At 35.7% G+C, this 17,840-nt stretch overlaps 2 protein-coding genes across 5 annotated transcripts; both read left to right on the top strand.

Moving 5' to 3' along the window:
- The first annotated feature begins 233 nt into the window (after window positions 1-233).
- On the top strand, window positions 234-10,023 carry LOC113040236 (ras association domain-containing protein 1). 4 transcript variants are annotated; one of them, XM_026198563.1, is made up of 7 exons: window positions 234-643; window positions 1,867-2,426; window positions 4,128-4,252; window positions 7,302-7,406; window positions 8,764-9,067; window positions 9,159-9,274; window positions 9,378-10,023. In XM_026198563.1, the coding sequence occupies exons 2-7, from the start codon at window positions 2,135-2,137 to the stop codon at window positions 9,525-9,527; spliced, it is 1,092 nt and encodes a 363-aa protein (XP_026054348.1). In that variant the 5' UTR covers window positions 234-643; window positions 1,867-2,134; the 3' UTR covers window positions 9,528-10,023. The 4 variants fall into 4 exon arrangements, with proteins under 4 accessions (XP_026054348.1, XP_026054349.1, XP_026054347.1 ...); XM_026198564.1 differs by having other exon boundaries at window positions 1,473-2,426; XM_026198562.1 differs by lacking the exon at window positions 234-643 and having other exon boundaries at window positions 1,358-2,426.
- A 414-nt stretch (window positions 10,024-10,437) lies between these two features.
- On the top strand, window positions 10,438-13,457 carry LOC113040235 (tumor suppressor candidate 2-like). The gene is made up of 4 exons (XM_026198561.1): window positions 10,438-10,594; window positions 11,080-11,286; window positions 12,127-12,247; window positions 12,348-13,457. The coding sequence occupies exons 2-4, from the start codon at window positions 11,135-11,137 to the stop codon at window positions 12,411-12,413; spliced, it is 339 nt and encodes a 112-aa protein (XP_026054346.1). The 5' UTR covers window positions 10,438-10,594; window positions 11,080-11,134; the 3' UTR covers window positions 12,414-13,457.
- Window positions 13,458-17,840: the final 4,383 nt, after the last annotated feature.

Raw genomic sequence — 17,840 nt, 5'->3', positions numbered from 1 at the left:
AACTGATCTTCTAATTTGCCGTTTTTCAGTTTCCTAAGGTCATATCCAACACGTATGCATAATTACAAAACTTCACACGCGCTTTAACGGGAAAGAGCTGCGTTCTAAAACTCTTGCTTTCATTCCTCAGAGGAACGGATGACGTGAGGGTGAATCATTTTTGGCTGCTCTGTCCCTTTAAGAGCGAGTTTGATTTGAAACAAGGTCGTTTTAAATAGACCAACGGGCGGGGGTTCGCGTTATGAGACCAAAGGGGCCACCAAATGTTTCAGGAAACGATGTCCGCTCAAACTAGGACAGATCACACCGGATTAAGCGTTAATCTGAGTCCACGGCGCATGCGCACAAGCGCGCTAGCGGTCGCGCTGGACAAGGTGCGCGTTCAGAGGAGAAAGTGAAGGCTGCGAGTGCGAATCACGAGAAAACAACTCTGAGGAAACATCTAGCTGACGGTGGAGGATCGTGTTCACTTCAGGCTTGAGCGTTTTGGAAGACGTTTTCTCAGTTTTGCGCGATCGTTTGCGTGATCTGCTCTCAAACGCGGAGATTAAGTTACTCTTAATTTGAGACGCAAGAGCGGATTTGAGAAACCGACGCGTTTACTGTCAATCTGACCATTACTATCGATTTGCTTCGGTTTAAGGTAGGTTTGTCTACTTAAAGAGTTACCACAAGAGGTCTATTATGAGTGAAACTGTAACCTGACTTTGACAAAAATAGTTACTTTCTGAAATTTGGAGGCTTTTTCTCAGTGACGTCAGGCTGCTAATCTAATCTGCAAGAGATTAATTCCTTATATTTGTTTATTTGTTTTTAGTTTTTCTGTGTGTTATTCGTCTGTAATGAATAGCTGCTACACATTTTCACATTAGTTTTTAATCTGGTTGTTGTATTAATATATAATTTATTGTATGTATGCATTCATGCTTTTATTTATTTTATTATCCTGTTCGTTTATTTTCTATATTGTATTCTAATCTCTTGATTTGATTATTTATGCATTCATTATTTATTACTTATTTTATTCATGCCGTAAATGCATTTGAAGTCATATTTTAAGCACACGATCTGTAATCTGTAAACAAGATTTTAATTAAATGAATTAAATGTAAAATATATTTATTCATTTATTATTTTTATGCATGTATTTATAGATTTATACATGTATGTAAGTAGTCACACATTTATTGGTGCATTTATTTATTTGCTTATTCTTTTAGCTAATTATCTGCATTATTTCCCAAGTCATTTGCCAGTTGCACAGGCTTTCAGATCTAATCTTTATCCAGTATTCTATTCTATTCTATTCTATTCTATTCTATTCTATTCTATTCTATTCTATTCCAGTCTGTTCTGTTCTGTTCTGTTCTGGTCTATTCTTCACTATTTTTTGTCTATTTCATGACTTATTAATTCACTATGCTCTTGTGACCCAGTTTTGTGCCTCTTTCTGTTAATGCTTGGTTGTTCAGGGCCGTTCTCTGGATTGGGACAGTAGCCAAAAGAGGTGCCCTACAACAAAAATGGTCCAAAACACCCTCGAGTGCAATATACCCCTCCTCACGCATACTGATCAGCCTCCAGATAGATGTTGTCAAGTGGTTGTGTAAAGGACAGATCTGTTTGCACGAACCCACTGGAATGTTAAATCCACATTTATTCCCATTTGTTGACTTTCTCTCTGATGTTTACTAAACTAAACATTTAATTCTGTTCAACGTATATCAAGGGTCCTTACTTAAAGAAATTAATATTTATAAATATGATAGTAAAACACATTAATGGAGTCCTAAGATTATAACTGTCCACATTTGCATACAGAACCACAATATAGAGTATAATCTAATCTCTGTTGTTTCTCCTCAGATTGAGCCAGATGCTGCTGAAAACTGACTTGAGAGGACATCTTTCTGAAAACTCATCAAAAAACCATCATCTCTTTTATATTCAGACTGTAGGATCGACAAAGTGATCCATGTTTGTTCTGAGCCAGGATATGCAAACACATCAGAACCAGACCCGAAGTCTGTCGGCCTGGTTTGGCGTAAACAGGATCGCTCTGAAGTGGTCTGAAGTTATAAATCATCTCCTATGACCTAATGAGCCATGCTTTTCAGCCTCCTGTGTTCCCAATATGGCAAAATGTGAGCTTATTGAACTGCAGGACTTGACTCCGGATGACCGCATCGAGTTAGCGCCCCCTTGCGGCCCGCAGCCCGGTGCGGGGCCCACTCTAGACAGGTGGAGTAAAGGGAAGGTGGTGCGGATGGTGGGGGAGCGTGTGCGTCTGGAGGACCCTGACTGGCTGACGTGTAAACCGGGATGGGGACATGACTTCCAGCCCTGCAGCCAGACGCAGCTGAGCTGGTGCGACCTCTGCGGAGAGTTCATCTGGGGCCTGTACCGCCAGAGCCTCCGCTGCACACGTGAGTCATTAGGAGATAATAGAGAACATTTACACTGCCATATCAGTCTTCTGCTGCCGTCAAGACAATCTGGCCCTCGGAGAGCGGGAGTCAATGGGAAAAGGATGTTTAGACAGGGAAACGGACAGTTTAGAAAGCGTCCTATGTTGGATAGAGATTGTGTGGGTGTGTGTTGTAAATACATGGTTAAAAAATTTAAGAGGAATCAGTCAATAATGTCAGTTTAGTTATGGTGAGTAAGTCACAAACGAATGAATACCCAACATAAGCATACAATAAATTAAATTAAATTAAATAACCTCATAAAATTAGATGTTAAAATACATGCAGTTAATTTAAAATAATAATGCAAAATAGAATATGCAAATAAAAAATACTAATACATGTATTAATACAATGTAAATCTATAAAGAAATTAGGGCTGGACAACGATCAGTCGCATCCAAAATAAGCGTTTTTGCCTACATAATATATGTGTGTGTGTACTTTGTTTATTTATTATTTCTGTATAAATGCACATGCATACATGTATATATTTAAGAAAAATATGTTGTGTTTATATATTAAATATATTTATATAATATAAATGATATGAATGTAAATATTTTCAAAATATATACTGTGTGTCTTCGATATATACATAATAAATATACACAGTACACACACATATATATAATATTATGAACAAAAGCTTATTTTGTATGCGATTAATTGTGATTAAGTACTAAAATAAAAGCATAATAAACAATTAATAAATTCAATAAATAGTTTAATACCTGAACTGTGCGTTTAATTGAATTCATTTCATTATGAAAAATGAATAAATAAATGAATGCAGATGCATGCAGATTAGTTGTTAAAATATGTGCAACTGACTTTGAATGTATTTCAATTAAAAACCTGCATAAACAAACAACAGAACAGATACAATATAGAAAATAGAGAACAAAAATAGTAAAGAGAAAATAAATAAATGCATAAATAACTGCATTAATTCATAAATGAATGCTTTAGCAACCACACTTTAGCAATTCTCGGGCAACATCCCAGAATATCTTTTAGTGTTATAACAGTGAGACTTGCAAGTACTACCCACATTTTCTTCAGAAAAGGTAAAAATATAGTTTCCTGTATTTCTCTTGCTTCGTAATAGGTGATCAAATATTAAAACGATCATAATCAGCACTGTGTTTACACTTCATAAGGCCTTGAGAAAAATAGGTCAGTCGAAACCAGACCACAGATGGATGATTTATTCATCAAGTAACCCAGAATATACACATCAGCATGACCAGCAGGCGGCGCTGTACATTCAGACCCTTCTGGACTGGAAATGCTTGACCTCTCTGTCAAAGGTTCAGTTTGTGCCACCAAAAAACAGACTTTTGATCTCTTAAACTGCAGCTCTGTGAATGGAGAACTGTATTTAAAGGGACAGTCACCCAAAATAAAATAAAAATTCTGTCATAATTTACTCAATCCTCAGGTTTCTAACCAGAAAGAGTTTATCCCTTCTGTTGAACACAAAAGAAGATATTTAGAAAAATGTTGCCGTTGGCTTGCATAGTTTTATTTTTCATACTATAGAAGTCAGTTGCTACCGTCAACAGTTGCTTTTCCCCTATTTTTCAAGACAGCTAAATTTCTAAGTATTTGTGGTTTGGCTTTGTGCATGAATGAATGAACATTTGTGTTTTTTAGACTGTAATTACACTTGTCACTACCGCTGTCAACCCTTCATTCAACTGGACTGCAGCTTGAACTGCGACGCCGTCGGCGAACAGCTAAACTACTGCGAGGACACGATCGAGACGGACACTAATGTGGTGAGCGAACTACTAACACCATACAGAGGAGAGTTTACTAGTCAATGTAAATCAGAGATGTGCACAGACGTTACATTTAAACCTAATGAAATCGTTCCACCCTGTCATCTGTCGCTAGACGTAAAGCAGCGTCTCAATGCACCAGATGCCGTTAGCGCGCGTTTATTACCATTCTGCACACGCGCAATTTACGACAGCGCCGCAGAGGAGCAGCTGCTTACGTTTTAGCTTTTGAAATGCAAATACATCAACTATCCTTTATTTTTTTATGTTTTCTGAAAATGTGGAATTTATTAACCATGTCTGTATATTTAAAGTTGCATGGGATATTTGGTTTATAATGAGCTACTGTTTAGATAATAATAGAAGGTTGTAGTCACAGTGAAGGAGGGATCTGCTACTGATTTTCAGAGTAAGTGAGTGTGTGTTGAGTTATGGGTTGAGAGTGATATGGTGACAGCTGGGTGAATGAAGTAAGCTGCTTCACAAGGGAGTTCTTATCTAATTACAAGTGTGCAGATCATCTTAAAATCTCATTTGGCAATGCAACATTTGGTTGATGGTTTTTCTTATACTACAAATCCTTTTAAATATTCACAAGGCTTTTTCCAGCCGCACATTTTATGCAGATGGCATAGAATATATGAAATATTTATATATGTATATATATCCTCCTGAAACCCAGCAATTATGCCTGTAATAATAATAGTAATTATTATATGCATTTGATATGCATAATAATGTCAAATATTAATATACTGTTATTTACTATCATGAGTGTATCATTTAATGTAAATGTTAATTGCATGTAATAAACTTTATTTTAATTTTAAATGTATTTCATTATTTTATAATTGTATGTAAATTATATTTTTAATTTTCAGCAGTATTGATTAAGTGATTAGTTTTTTTGTTTCACAACTTTTCTGTCATATCAAATGTTTGTTCATTTTTATAATATAGGATATAATTATTATTATTAATAATAATATTATTGTTATATAAGTGTTTAATATTATTATAATTAAATAAACCTTTTATATACTTAAGAGTGTAAATATAAATATATATATATATATATATATAAGTACATTTATACTATTATTAATTAGAAATGTAATATTTAAAATAAATGTCATACTATATGTAATTTTTTTGAATTTTATGTATTTTAGCAAATTGCTAATGGATATAATAACAACAGCAACAACAATATTAATAAATATTATTATTATTATTTAAAATATATTCATACTATTATTTACTATTATAAACACTATTTAAAATACATTATATATTTGTAATATATTGCAAATATATCACTGTAATAATGATTATATCATTATAAGTAGGTTTAATTATATTTTTATTGATTAGAAAATATTTAGAAACGAAATTGTAAACATGTTTTAAACAGCAATCTTATCTTCCATTGTTCTGCCGGCTTTAAGGAGGAGGGGCAGGACTGGATTGTGGGAGGGGCCTGTGTGCCGTAAACTCCCGGGGGCGGGGCTCAGTAGAAGGGTGGGGTTTCAAATCACGCCTAACGGTTGCTTCCCGGTTACACGAGGTCTATCATCAGACAGCCACATCATCCTCCTCAGACACAGCGGAAGTTCTCGCGCAGACCCGGTGCTCTCGATTTCGGTGTGATAATAATGACGGACTGCGAGCGGTTGGACATGACGTGGGGCAGCAGCGCGAGCAGCGGATACTGCAGCCAGAGCGACTCCGAGCACGAGCTCGAGCAGTTCTACACCGCGCGCACCTCGCTCAGAAAGACCAGAAAACGCAAGGAAAAAGTAAGACAGCGGTTCATGGTCATACAAAATACAATATTGATCGTCCTTGTGCGTTATTTTAGCGTTTTTAGGCGGTTTCGCGACTTTATAGGCCAGTTCGAACGGGGGAAACTGAACTAATGTTAACGGAAATCCGATGCGCGCGTGCGTGTTTGTTTTAAATGACGCGCTGGGGGGGTTTCCTGTTCTTTAGATGATGTCATGCTGAGTAACACATGATCAATATAAAAACTTAATTCTTAATTAAACCTTAAATACTAATCATGAAACCAGCTTTTTTTTTAATTCAAAGATAAAACTGGACCAGATATATTTTTATTTCTGTGACATCAGTGAATTATTGTGGAGTTTGTCTTATCCCATTTTAAATAGGCTATAATTTTTTAGATAAAAACTGTAATTGTATTTATTATAGGCCTAGAGTACGTGTTTATTGTATATTTATTAAATTACATATTAATTAACTATTTAAAGTGAATATTTATTTCACAGTACAGCTTTAGTACAGCTTTACTAAAAAATTAAATTCGGTAACCATATAAATGTAAAAAGGACCAAATAAATAGATTTTTAAAATATTAAAATGTTAACTTGTTAATTTAAGTAGTTATTACATATTATAAATATGTAAATATGATACATAAAATTACTTTTTGGCTCTCGAATTAAGGAACATAATGTTTTACACGTGTGAAGTTTTAGAAGTAATGAACTGACTGAAATGTGAAAGCATTTAGAGTCGACATGAGTGTGTGTGTGTGTGTGTGTGTGTGTGTGTGTGTGTGCATGTGTGTGTGTGTGTTTGTGTTTCCACTTCCTGTCTGCTATTTGTGGATGAGGGCGGGTTGTTTTCTGGGTGAGTGTGGGTAAAGTCATCCAGCTGGATCTGAAAGACTGCTTCAAACCCACTTTTTGCCTCCGAGTCAGACTGCGATTGTTCTGCTTTACGAACACAACCAGCTGTTGTTGTTAAGTTGCACAAGAGTCAGACATGTTTTAGACAAAGTTTTTCTAAGTCTGATCCTTATTAAATGTTATATTATCCTCAGAAAAACCCATAAATATCACTATATCAGTGTTTAGGACAAGTGATCAAGTTGTGTTATATCATCGCTCTTTTATTGTCTGCTAAATGACTAAATGTAAATGTAGTATCTTGAGGAATACGTCAGCTACTCTTGAGTCGGTTGAGGTGTCTTTGCTGTCCTCTTGTGGTCATCTGATGCTCATGTCTTCTTGTCCCACAGGATGAGCCGGTGGACTGCAGGAACCAGGAGCTGACCCTCAGTGAAATACAACAGAAAGTCAAAGAATACAACGCTCAGGTCAACAGTAACCTCTTCATGGTTCTGGTAAAGAAACCTTTCAGTCTTAAAGATGTAAATATAGGTTACACTTTATGTAATTGTGACCTTGTTACAGTGTAATAATATATTTAAGTACTGAGTAATACTAACTACATATGCTTCCTGTATATGTTTATGGTTAATATAAGGGTTTGGCTTAAGGCCCGTTCACTCCAAGCACGATAACTATAAAGAAAACGATAAAGATATAGTTAAAAAAAATAATTCTCGATAATAAAGTATAGCAGAGTCCACACTACAAGTATAACGATAAAAGCACGGAGAAATGATAACGTTGGAATCACTTCCAGCTGATGAAGGGTTAAAAACATTGACAGCCAATCAGAATCAGTCCTGCTGTAACGAGCCTGAGAATTTAAAGCAGCAGACAAGCGTGCGCTTATAATAAACAGATGATATCATTCACTGGTCTGGACGCTAATATTGTTATCTTTATAGTTATTGGTGTGAATGGTGCTTTAGAGTTACTTGCATGCAGTTACACAAATGTATTGTTATTGTAATAGTAAGTATATGAAACATGTAACAAGGACGCCTAAAAATAGCATTACCTAAATATATCGTACTGTTTTTTTTGCCGTTTGTTAATTTGAAAATGTGAAATGCGGTCAAAATATGTTTATATACTCTAACAAATAAAATCTGACTAATCAATTTGAGTAATTGTTGTAATCTATAAATTATTATATATAAAATCTTTAATTTATAAAATGTATTACTTCATATAATAACAACATTTATAAAACAAATATATATTTATGTCAATTAAACATAATAATATACAATTATAATATTATAACAATAAAAATATAATTACATAAAGTAATGTGACATTACTAATTATTAATAGTATTTCTTATATTTAAAATACATAATTTATTTTTAAAATAGTTATACATAATTTACATATTATATATTTGTTCATATGATAACATTTATATATATCACTTATGTACTATATATATTTATATTATATATGTATAATTTATAAATTCCTAAAAATACGTATTTATTGCTTTTTGCAATAAACAAAATCATATATGATATTATGATATACATAATGTTATTAAATATCTATATACGTGATGCCTGCATTATAATTATATGAATTGTACATTATAATAGTACATAATGTATTAAATGATATTATTGTATGTATATGTTTATATTAATTTGTGGTGTTTGTATTGTAATCATTGTATTAATACATACATGTAATAATATTTAAATATAATATATCTAGTATTATATTAGTTACACTTAGCTATTATATATATATATTTGTGGTGTTTGCTGTAAGTGTTAAGCTTCAGAGTAAAAATGTTTGTGGTCCTCCCCTCAGAACCGTGATGGATCTTACACTGGCTTCATAAAGGTCCAGTTCAAGCTGGCCCGGCCCGTGTCTCTCCCTCCTCCCCGGAGCACGTCCTCCTCCTCCTCCTCAGGACGGGATGACAGTTGTCAGGAAGACAGAGCCCTGCAGCAGCGCACCTCATTCTACCTGCCCAGAGACACGGTCAAACACCTGCACATCAGCTCCAGCACACGGAGCAGAGAGGTCATCGAGGCGCTGCTGAGGAAGTTCACCGTGGTGGACAATCCAGCCAAGTTCTCACTGTTTGAACGCAGCGAGCGACACAATCAAGGTGTGGAGATCTTCTCTACATCCATCCTTACAGCATACAATAAATACATTGTTATCAGATAACACATTTCATCTTTTCTTTCTCTTTATAGTGTACTTAAGGAAGTTGGCAGACGACGAACGTCCGCTTTTCCTGCGCCTGTGTGCTGGACCCAACGAGAAAGTCCTGAGCTTAGTCCTCAAAGAGAATGAAACGGGGGAAGTCAATGTGAGTACACAACCTTCAGAAAAAGTGCCAATTTAAATATGCTAAATAGTTTTTTTACGCACATTTGAGGGATGAACAAGATGTTTATTGTTTCTTCTGGCAGTGGGACGCATTCAGTTCTCCTGAACTCCAGAACTTCCTGCGCATCCTGCAGCGGGAGGAGGAGGATCACGTGAAGCAGATCGTGCGGCGCTACGCTCTGGCCAGAGACAAGATGAAAGAAGCTCTGAAGAACTTCAGCACGCCGGGCTGAAACAAGCTGCTTCTTATACCTCACAAACAAGAGAAAACAAGAAGACAGCGTACTGTTTGAATCCAGAGAGTGTGTGGAAGAACCCTTTGTCCTGCTCTGAACGTGAGACGGCTCAGAGGTCAAAGGGAAATGAAAGCGAGAGAGACGAGAAGTGTGTGTTTAAGCGTGACTGGTGAGCGTGAGAGGAGTGTGACGTTAAACTGAGTGGAAGAAATGCTGCGGTCGTAGCTGTAGATCCAGGTGTGGAGTGAAATCATTCCAGTGTGGGCCACAGATGTGGTCGTCTGTGGTGAATGAAATGAATCAAAGCAGATTATAGAGTATTTTTAGCATCATTTATACATGTAATAGAGAATAAAAAAAGATTTTTGAATGTCTGTATTAAAATAACACAATTTAGTGATACAATACTTGTCAGATATTGAAGCACCCATATATATGTTGGATATTTACTGTAAATTAAGTGAAATTAAATAAAATATTTTCCCCTTTGAAATGACTGCTTTTGTTGTGTGCAGGAGCCAATAAATTACAGACTTTTAAGTTAAAAACATAAATGTAATTAAATACATTTAATAATGATGATGAAACTAAGCACTTCTGTTACATAAATGAAAATGGAAATCATTTAGTTTTCATAACATTCTCTATCTGAGAAAAGAATACTTTACAGTGCCAACATGTAATTAAGAAAGTGATCATTTTGATTAAAAGTGATTTATTTGTATAATTTTGGTCTAAAATAAATGGTCTGAGAATCTTTGTTTTGATTATATAATGGCTTTACAAAATAAAAATCAAGCGACAATAAGACGAAATATTATGATAATAATAAATGTGACTAGAAAAAAAACTTTTATTCTACAAATAAATCTTGAGCTCTTATTTTGTCAGTTCTCTCACCGTCACATGTCACTTCCGGTCTGGGCTGAGCGTGTGTTGATTCACTCTGATGCAGCGGTTCTTTTGTGAGTGACTTTACACACTCAATAAATCTGTTCAAACCGGCGTCAATCCGCGTTATTTCCACTGCCCTGCTTCATTTAACACCAGGAGACTTAATACAAGTAAGTGTCATCGTTATACACGTGAATTATTTTATGATATAAACTCAATTGTTGTAGGTCATTATGATGTTAGCCGCATTAGCATGAAAGCCACATCATTTTAGACTATTAGAAAATTTAATAATTAATAACAATACTTCCATGCAGTCATGTTTGATTAATTAGGTCTAAGAACTTTAATTCTTGTTTTTGGTAAGTTATTTGGCTGTCAAACACAATCTGTCATCTTTTTTTAATGCTGAAGGTGAAAATTTCTATTGCATAATCTATTATGTAAAATGTCACATTATTAAGAATTTAAGACAACTTCGAATGCATTTCCTTCAATGAAGAGTTTAGTGGGAAAGCAAAGCTCACAGGTTTCCCATGGCATAAAAAGTAGCCATATTTCATCATGACTGACATTATCAGATTCATGATATCAAATAGGTCAATGTTTAACAGTGTGAGCTCAATAACATTACGCTTTATTGTTTCTTCCTCAGAGCTGTAGGGGCGTCCCGAGTGTGACCCGAGCGGGAGGAGAATGTTCCTCAGCCCATGATGGGCGGCAGCAGCTCTAAAGGTAAAGGCTACTGGCCCTTCTCAGGTTCAGGTGGAGGAGATGAGCCTGTAAAAGACGGCCAGGAGCAGAGCCTGGCCCGGGTGCGCAGCGTCCGAAACGCCACGCCATTCGTGTTTACCAGGAGGAGGTAAATATAACCACAGCTCCTGGCATGTGACTCGATTTCTGACAGCACCACAGGACCCCCGTGACACATACACTGACAACAAGAAACAGATCGTCTGAAACGCACACGTTCTTAGGCTTGAAAGTTACCTTTTCAAACTGTTGACAGTCACTGAGGTAGCTGAACCTTCAGTGTTAAGTAAAGGATAAAGTACACTAACTAGGGTACATTATTCCAAAATAAACCTTGACCGGCTGACTATACATTACTCCTCTTATTTCATGACTACTTACGAAATAAAAATGTAAATTCTCTGTATCTACAGTACAATATTTTACATCAAATTTGTTGTATCTGCAAAATGTTAATTATTTTACCAAGATTAGAGCGTTCATACAATATGTGTATTAAAAAAAAACACCTAAAAGATGTTTACATATAGTCCGAAAGAGACAACAATAGTTGAATTCACAGTCTCTTGTTTGTTTTGAACAGTAAAACTGCATGCTGTTCTTCAGAAAAACCCTTCAGGTCCTGCAAAGTCTTTGGTTTTCCTTCATTTGCATATTTGAAGGCTTTGCAACAATGACTGTATGGTTTTCAAATCCATCTTTTCAAACTGTGACTGAGGACAAATGAGGGGCTCATACGCACCTATTACAAAACTTTAAATTCTCATATTAAATTACGTGAAAGACTGTATTAAATAATTGGTGTGTCACGTGTTGCAATACAAAACACATTTGTTTAGTGCGTTTACATTGAAAAATTATATAAAAATGATATTAAAAATACACAAAAAAAGTTTATTGTACTTTGCATACATATGTTTCAACTTGTAACGTTACTCATGTTTGTTAGCTCTTTGTACTTCGATGAGGATGGCGACCTGGCCCATGAGTTTTACGAAGAAACATTAGTAACGAAAAATGGCCGCAAGAAAGCCAAACTAAAACGAATCCACAAGAATCTCATACCTCAGGTAAATCAGCACGGGAGTGTTTGCCAACATTTGTTTGAATTGAATTGAAATGACAATTCTGCGAAAACGATAATTTATTTTATTGCACATTTTTCCATAGGGAATCATCAAGTTGGATCACCCTTGTATCCATGTCGATTTTCCGGTCGTCATCTGTGAAGTTTGATGCTGTTGGTGACCGCCTGCTGGATCCCAGACATGCTTGCTGTGTAGCGCCACCTTGTGTTCGGAAGGGCTTGACGCGTGTCTGTGGACTCCCGGCAAACGAGCCGCGAGATGCTCTGGCTGTGTGATGAGAAGAGGCTGCGGCCTGACAATGATGTCCTGACTCGTTTTCCCATAATCCTCCAAGTGATGACTATTATGAGGCTGTATGGCCAAGACACGAAGTGTGCTTTGTATATGAGTGTATGTTTGTTTGTATGTATGTGACCATAGAAAATTAGGGAATATTTAGCGATGTTCGACTTTTATCAGGAGCACATCATGAAAGACTCTGGAGGACCCTTCTAGAACGTTCCGTTTAGAATTTTCGAAGAAGCCCTCGGAACGATCAGGTTGCATTTGAATGCTGTAATTGATGGGCATTGTGTAACATCAGAGCTCCACAGATCATAAGGATGCGATGTTCGTAGAAATAAACCTGGTTTGGGTTAGTAGCAAAACTACAGCCTGGATTTTGCACGTAGTTCCTTGTAGACCCCATTCTGCTTTCTTTTCAGCCTGTAGAAGAGAATCAATGGCTGTTTACTATGCTTTGATTTGTTTGAATGCTGATTGGATGATGGAATTGCTGCTGCTCCTTGATTGGACGGTTGAGTCTCTGACTGACACAGTGCTGCCAGTCACTGGGGGAAGCCCCGCCCTCTTCTCACTGTTGTTTCGGTCTTTATTTATTAGAGTTTAAATGATCAGATGGCATTAAAGAAAATACCATGTATGAATGCACATCAAACTGTATTTGTCTCAATGTAATTCAGTAGCAAAACAGAATATCAAGTGGAAATGTAGGTGAACCAGATTCTATGTGGATTTGAGTGGTTTTGAGTTTTTTTTTTAATCTACTAAATTGATATATCACTATAGGCATTGTCTAAAAATGTTTGAATTATTCCTACTATTGAATATTACATAAAATGCGATGTATAGAAAGTGACATCATTTGGACTCTTTTGCAGCATGACTAAAAAGTAAAATTCTATTTTTCTTATTTCTTCTTACACAAATCGTATTATTCAAAAACTTAAAGCTATTTTATCTTTCCTCCAGTCGACTCTTTCCCTCGTGTGGTCTGTTTTTCTCAACTGTCCTCTACTCAAGCTCTATTGTTCTTTCCACAGGACTAAAATCAACTTTTGCCTGGTTTCCTTAACAATGGTCCACCCACAAACAAAAGAGCTTGCTATCTTCTGCTGTAGGAAACTCTTATTATTACGAAGACTGTTTTCCAGCAATGAAAATCTCTGAGCTGAACCGAGGCACTGGCAGAAGCTCAGGAAAATCATTTGGACCTGTGGGAAGCCATATTTATAGGATTATTGCTAAATCAAGCCTCATTATTGCTTGAAGATATTTGAACAAATGGCTAACACTGAAGCTAACACTAAAGTCACATACAACATAAAACAAAGGACGATCAAGTTTCAATAATCATGTATGACAGTAAGATAAGGAAGAGTACAACTATTACGATAAAAAAAACACTGATCTACAATAGAGATCTGTAATAAAAAATTTGTAATCACTTTAAAAACGATTTTTTTTCGAACTGATGAATGAGGAAAGTACTAACTGCTAAAAAAAAATGCATCCTGTTTTAAAGAGAATGTTAGCGCACTTAACAGAGCGCTAACGTGTTGATGGATGCTAAGTAGACTTTAGCTCCTCCCCTTTTCAACGCTGCGGCAGTTGTCCTCCGTTTCAGTATTGGCATATTTTTGGTATTTTTATTAAGTATTGGCAAATTAGCAATTGTGTTGCCAAATTAAGCAACTTCTCATACACCCTAGCTAATTTTCTTGCAAAAGCATGTAGCATCAAATTGAGCCATTTTTTTAATTTATTTGCCAACTTTTAGCAACTTTTGAAGTTATTCAGACAATAAAAAGGCACCATTTTCTATCCAAATTACACAAAAAGAGGAAACCAAAGATTCCTAGCAGTACACACATCACATGAATTGAGTTAGCTGCTATTTGCAATTGTTGAATTTAATAATAATTTAATAATTGTTAATGTATGATGCTCTTTGTTAGTAGCTTGTACCTGTGATTGTTGATCAATTAGTACACTGTAAGGAAAAATGGAAACGATACTAGTAATTTTCCAGGACATTATCCATTGTAGCCCTGTAACCCAAAAACACAGCGAGTAATTTATAATGCAGGTAATAAAAAAATAAAAAATACGTAAAATTCTTTCAAATTACCGTAGTAGATTGTGCCCTGTTTTTACAGACTTTTCTCAGAGTGTAGCATTTTAACTACTTAAAACACTGCTTTAAGCATAATTGTCGAAGAGGTGTAGTTTCTAGTTTACAATCTATTAAATATTTTTTAAATTGTAATAAAAAAATGTGCAAGCGTTCAATAATACAACGTATTTAAAAAAAAAAATAAATAAATAAAAGTTATTTATATTTTAATAATATATTAGGAATATTATTTTACAAAGAAATCTAAATTAACTGTTTTTATTTATTTAATTTTTTTTGCTGAGATTTGATGTTACAGTTTTGGGTAATGATTACGCAATGACGTTATCGCGAAATGACATCTCAACATCTTTTAGCAACAAATCAACCTTAAGTTAGCAACTATGTCTGAAAATTAGTTAGTTGGCAACATGTTGTTCTCTTAGTTCAGATGCCTTAAGTATTAAAACGGTTTAAGTGTTTTACACTACATTAATGATTTTTCATATAATTTTGGCTGGTTGTAAGTGATAAATTGAGTGAATAATTCCCATCATAGACACTTTGGGTGGGATTTACTGACTCTATCCAGAACAGCCACCTAGCAACCATTTAGAACAAGTTACCACATAGCGATGAGGTATTAACCACTTAAGAACATTTTAACAAGCAGATAACATGTTGAGCAGTTTTCGTTAGCAAATCTTTCTTCAGAAAATGTAAAGATCTCATTAATCAAATTTTTTATGACATTGATTTTGTAACGAATCTTCATTCCATGTTCATGATTTCATCTTTAAAGAGCCATGGTCTCAGACCCACCCATAGTCCAAATTGGGGACATTTATTCCCACTTGGTTTTCCGAAGATTAGCTGCGATTTCCTTGGAGACACCAAAAATGAGCCGTGATGACTTTTAGCTGCTGTGCCTGGAGCCTCATAATCTCTATCATATGAGTTACTCAAACTACTTCAGTGCATCTGAAACAATTTCATATCCCAGATCTGCAATCAAAACTCCCACGTATGAACTGACGCAGAATAACAACATACCGGTAAATGCTTCCCTCCATCTCAGCTGCACAGCTGCTTTTAGCATTAGAAGAGAGTTTCTACCAGTGGTTTACAGATTCAATTTGCACTTAATTTCATACCGATGTTACAATGCACAACACTTGTATGTTATACAATATGATTGAAATTACAACTTTTCTGTGCAGATTTTGGAGAGAATTGAATTGAAACATGCTCAAATGTGTTAAATGACAGAGTATTAGACTTGTGAAGCACAGGAACATATAAAATTTGTAATAAAAATTAAGCATGAAGATGAGCCCATTAACTAAAAACATTAAAACATACAATAAACTCAACGAATTTGCCAAATTAAAACATATCGCACACCAGTGTTACTTTAGGATCACTGAGATGCTATTATAGGTTTTATTAATGTTTATTCCAGTTAACAAAAAGGTTGTTTTTTATGGTTTAGTTAGCTATAATATCCCTGCTGTACACTGTTTCAGGTATGATTTTAATGGTTTGCAGAATGCAGTACTCGGAGCACAGCTGTTGAGAGTGTGCGCAGGGCTGATCCATCAACACCAACCGGTCCTCTACTTAATCGCTCTCAGATGAGTCTCAATAACTGAAACCTCAGGCTCATTAGGCAACAGCGTTCATGTATCTCATGCGAGCAGGAATGTTCCAAACTCTCAGTTGTGCCATAAATATTCTGTAAGCATATACATTTTTGCTTTATGGTAAGTTTGTAACAGAAAACAAGCATCCCCAAAATGCCTCTTTTTTTCTTAATGGGATTGTTTAGAAAAATATATGTGTACTCATCCCATTCACTGACACAGGAAACAAGTCAGTGAAAGTGTGTGACTTTAAAGGAGTAGTTCACCCAGAAATTCATATGTGCCGAAGATCTTCTCATTCTCAGGCCATGCAAGATACAGATGAGTTTGTTAGCAGTTAGCAGATGGTTTTATCCAAAGCGATTTACAGTGCATTCAGGCTAACAATTTTTCTCCTAACATGTGTTCTCTGGGATTCGAACCCACAACCTTGTGCTTGCTAAACACAATGCTCTACCACTTGAGCTACAGGAACATTTCAGGCTATAAATTTTTTTAACCAGTATGTGTGTTCCCTGGGAATCGAACCCACAACATTTTGCGCCGCTAACGCAATAATCCACACCACTCCCGTCCATCAGTTACCATCCTGTGAAGCGAAAAGCTGCGTTTTTCTAAGAAACAAATCCATCATCGGTGCATTTTTAATTTCAGTCTGTTGCCAGCTAAAATACAAATCCCCTGTCCATAATATTGCTCACTCAAAACAATATCTAGAAGTGTTTATGTTCACATACTTGCCTTGGGTTTATTTTAGTTAAGTTGACTGAAACGTGTCAAAAGGTGAAAGGAGTTCTTTAGCCATGTGTCCAGGCTGCTCCTCTACATACTAAAATAGGACAATAAATATTTGGAATTAATAAATATAAATTGTAGTATTAATAATAAATGTCCCTTAACATTAAAATAATATTATACAAATATTCTAATATTAGTTAAAATACTACTAATAATAATTTGCGCACTGTTCCTTTAAGTAACTAAAAAAGGCCGGTGCTTATCCTTTTCTGTCAGAACAGCATGTGTGATTATAATCAGATATCAGTGTTTTTCTATCCATTTTTTAAATAAAGCTGCGGGTTATTGCTGAGCTCAAGGGTTTTAAGGATTCAGTCTCTCTCAGTTTTTACTTAGAGGGTTTCTGTGCCGCTTCTGAGTCCGCAGAGAAGAGGAAACAAGAGAAAGGGATGGAGAACAGTCAGCTGTGTTTACTGGCTTGGTCAAACATGATGATCGCTTCGCTCAGACCTAGGAGGTCAGTTATCGATCTTCTGATTAGCGAAGACAGAGCTGACTGATTTTTGCTCAGGGATTCATCACTCTACACAAGCCTGTAAGACTGCACTGACGTCACCGTTTAAACCATGAGCCAAAATTTGTTTAGGAACTTTTGTGCTATGGACATGAGTTATAATTCAAATTGTGTAGCTTGTCAGGGTTTTTTCCCATTCACTTTCAATTTTCTCAGCAGCTTTTTACTGACCTGGGCAACCAACATAGCAAACAATGAGATGTAGCTTGTACAGATGTCACAATG

This window comes from Carassius auratus, chromosome 22, assembly GCF_003368295.1.
Source record: "Carassius auratus strain Wakin chromosome 22, ASM336829v1, whole genome shotgun sequence".
In the NCBI taxonomy this organism is placed as follows: Eukaryota; Metazoa; Chordata; class Actinopteri; order Cypriniformes; family Cyprinidae; genus Carassius; species Carassius auratus.
Note: the sequence above shows the minus strand (reverse complement) of the source record. Positions and strands in the feature narration are given on the sequence as shown.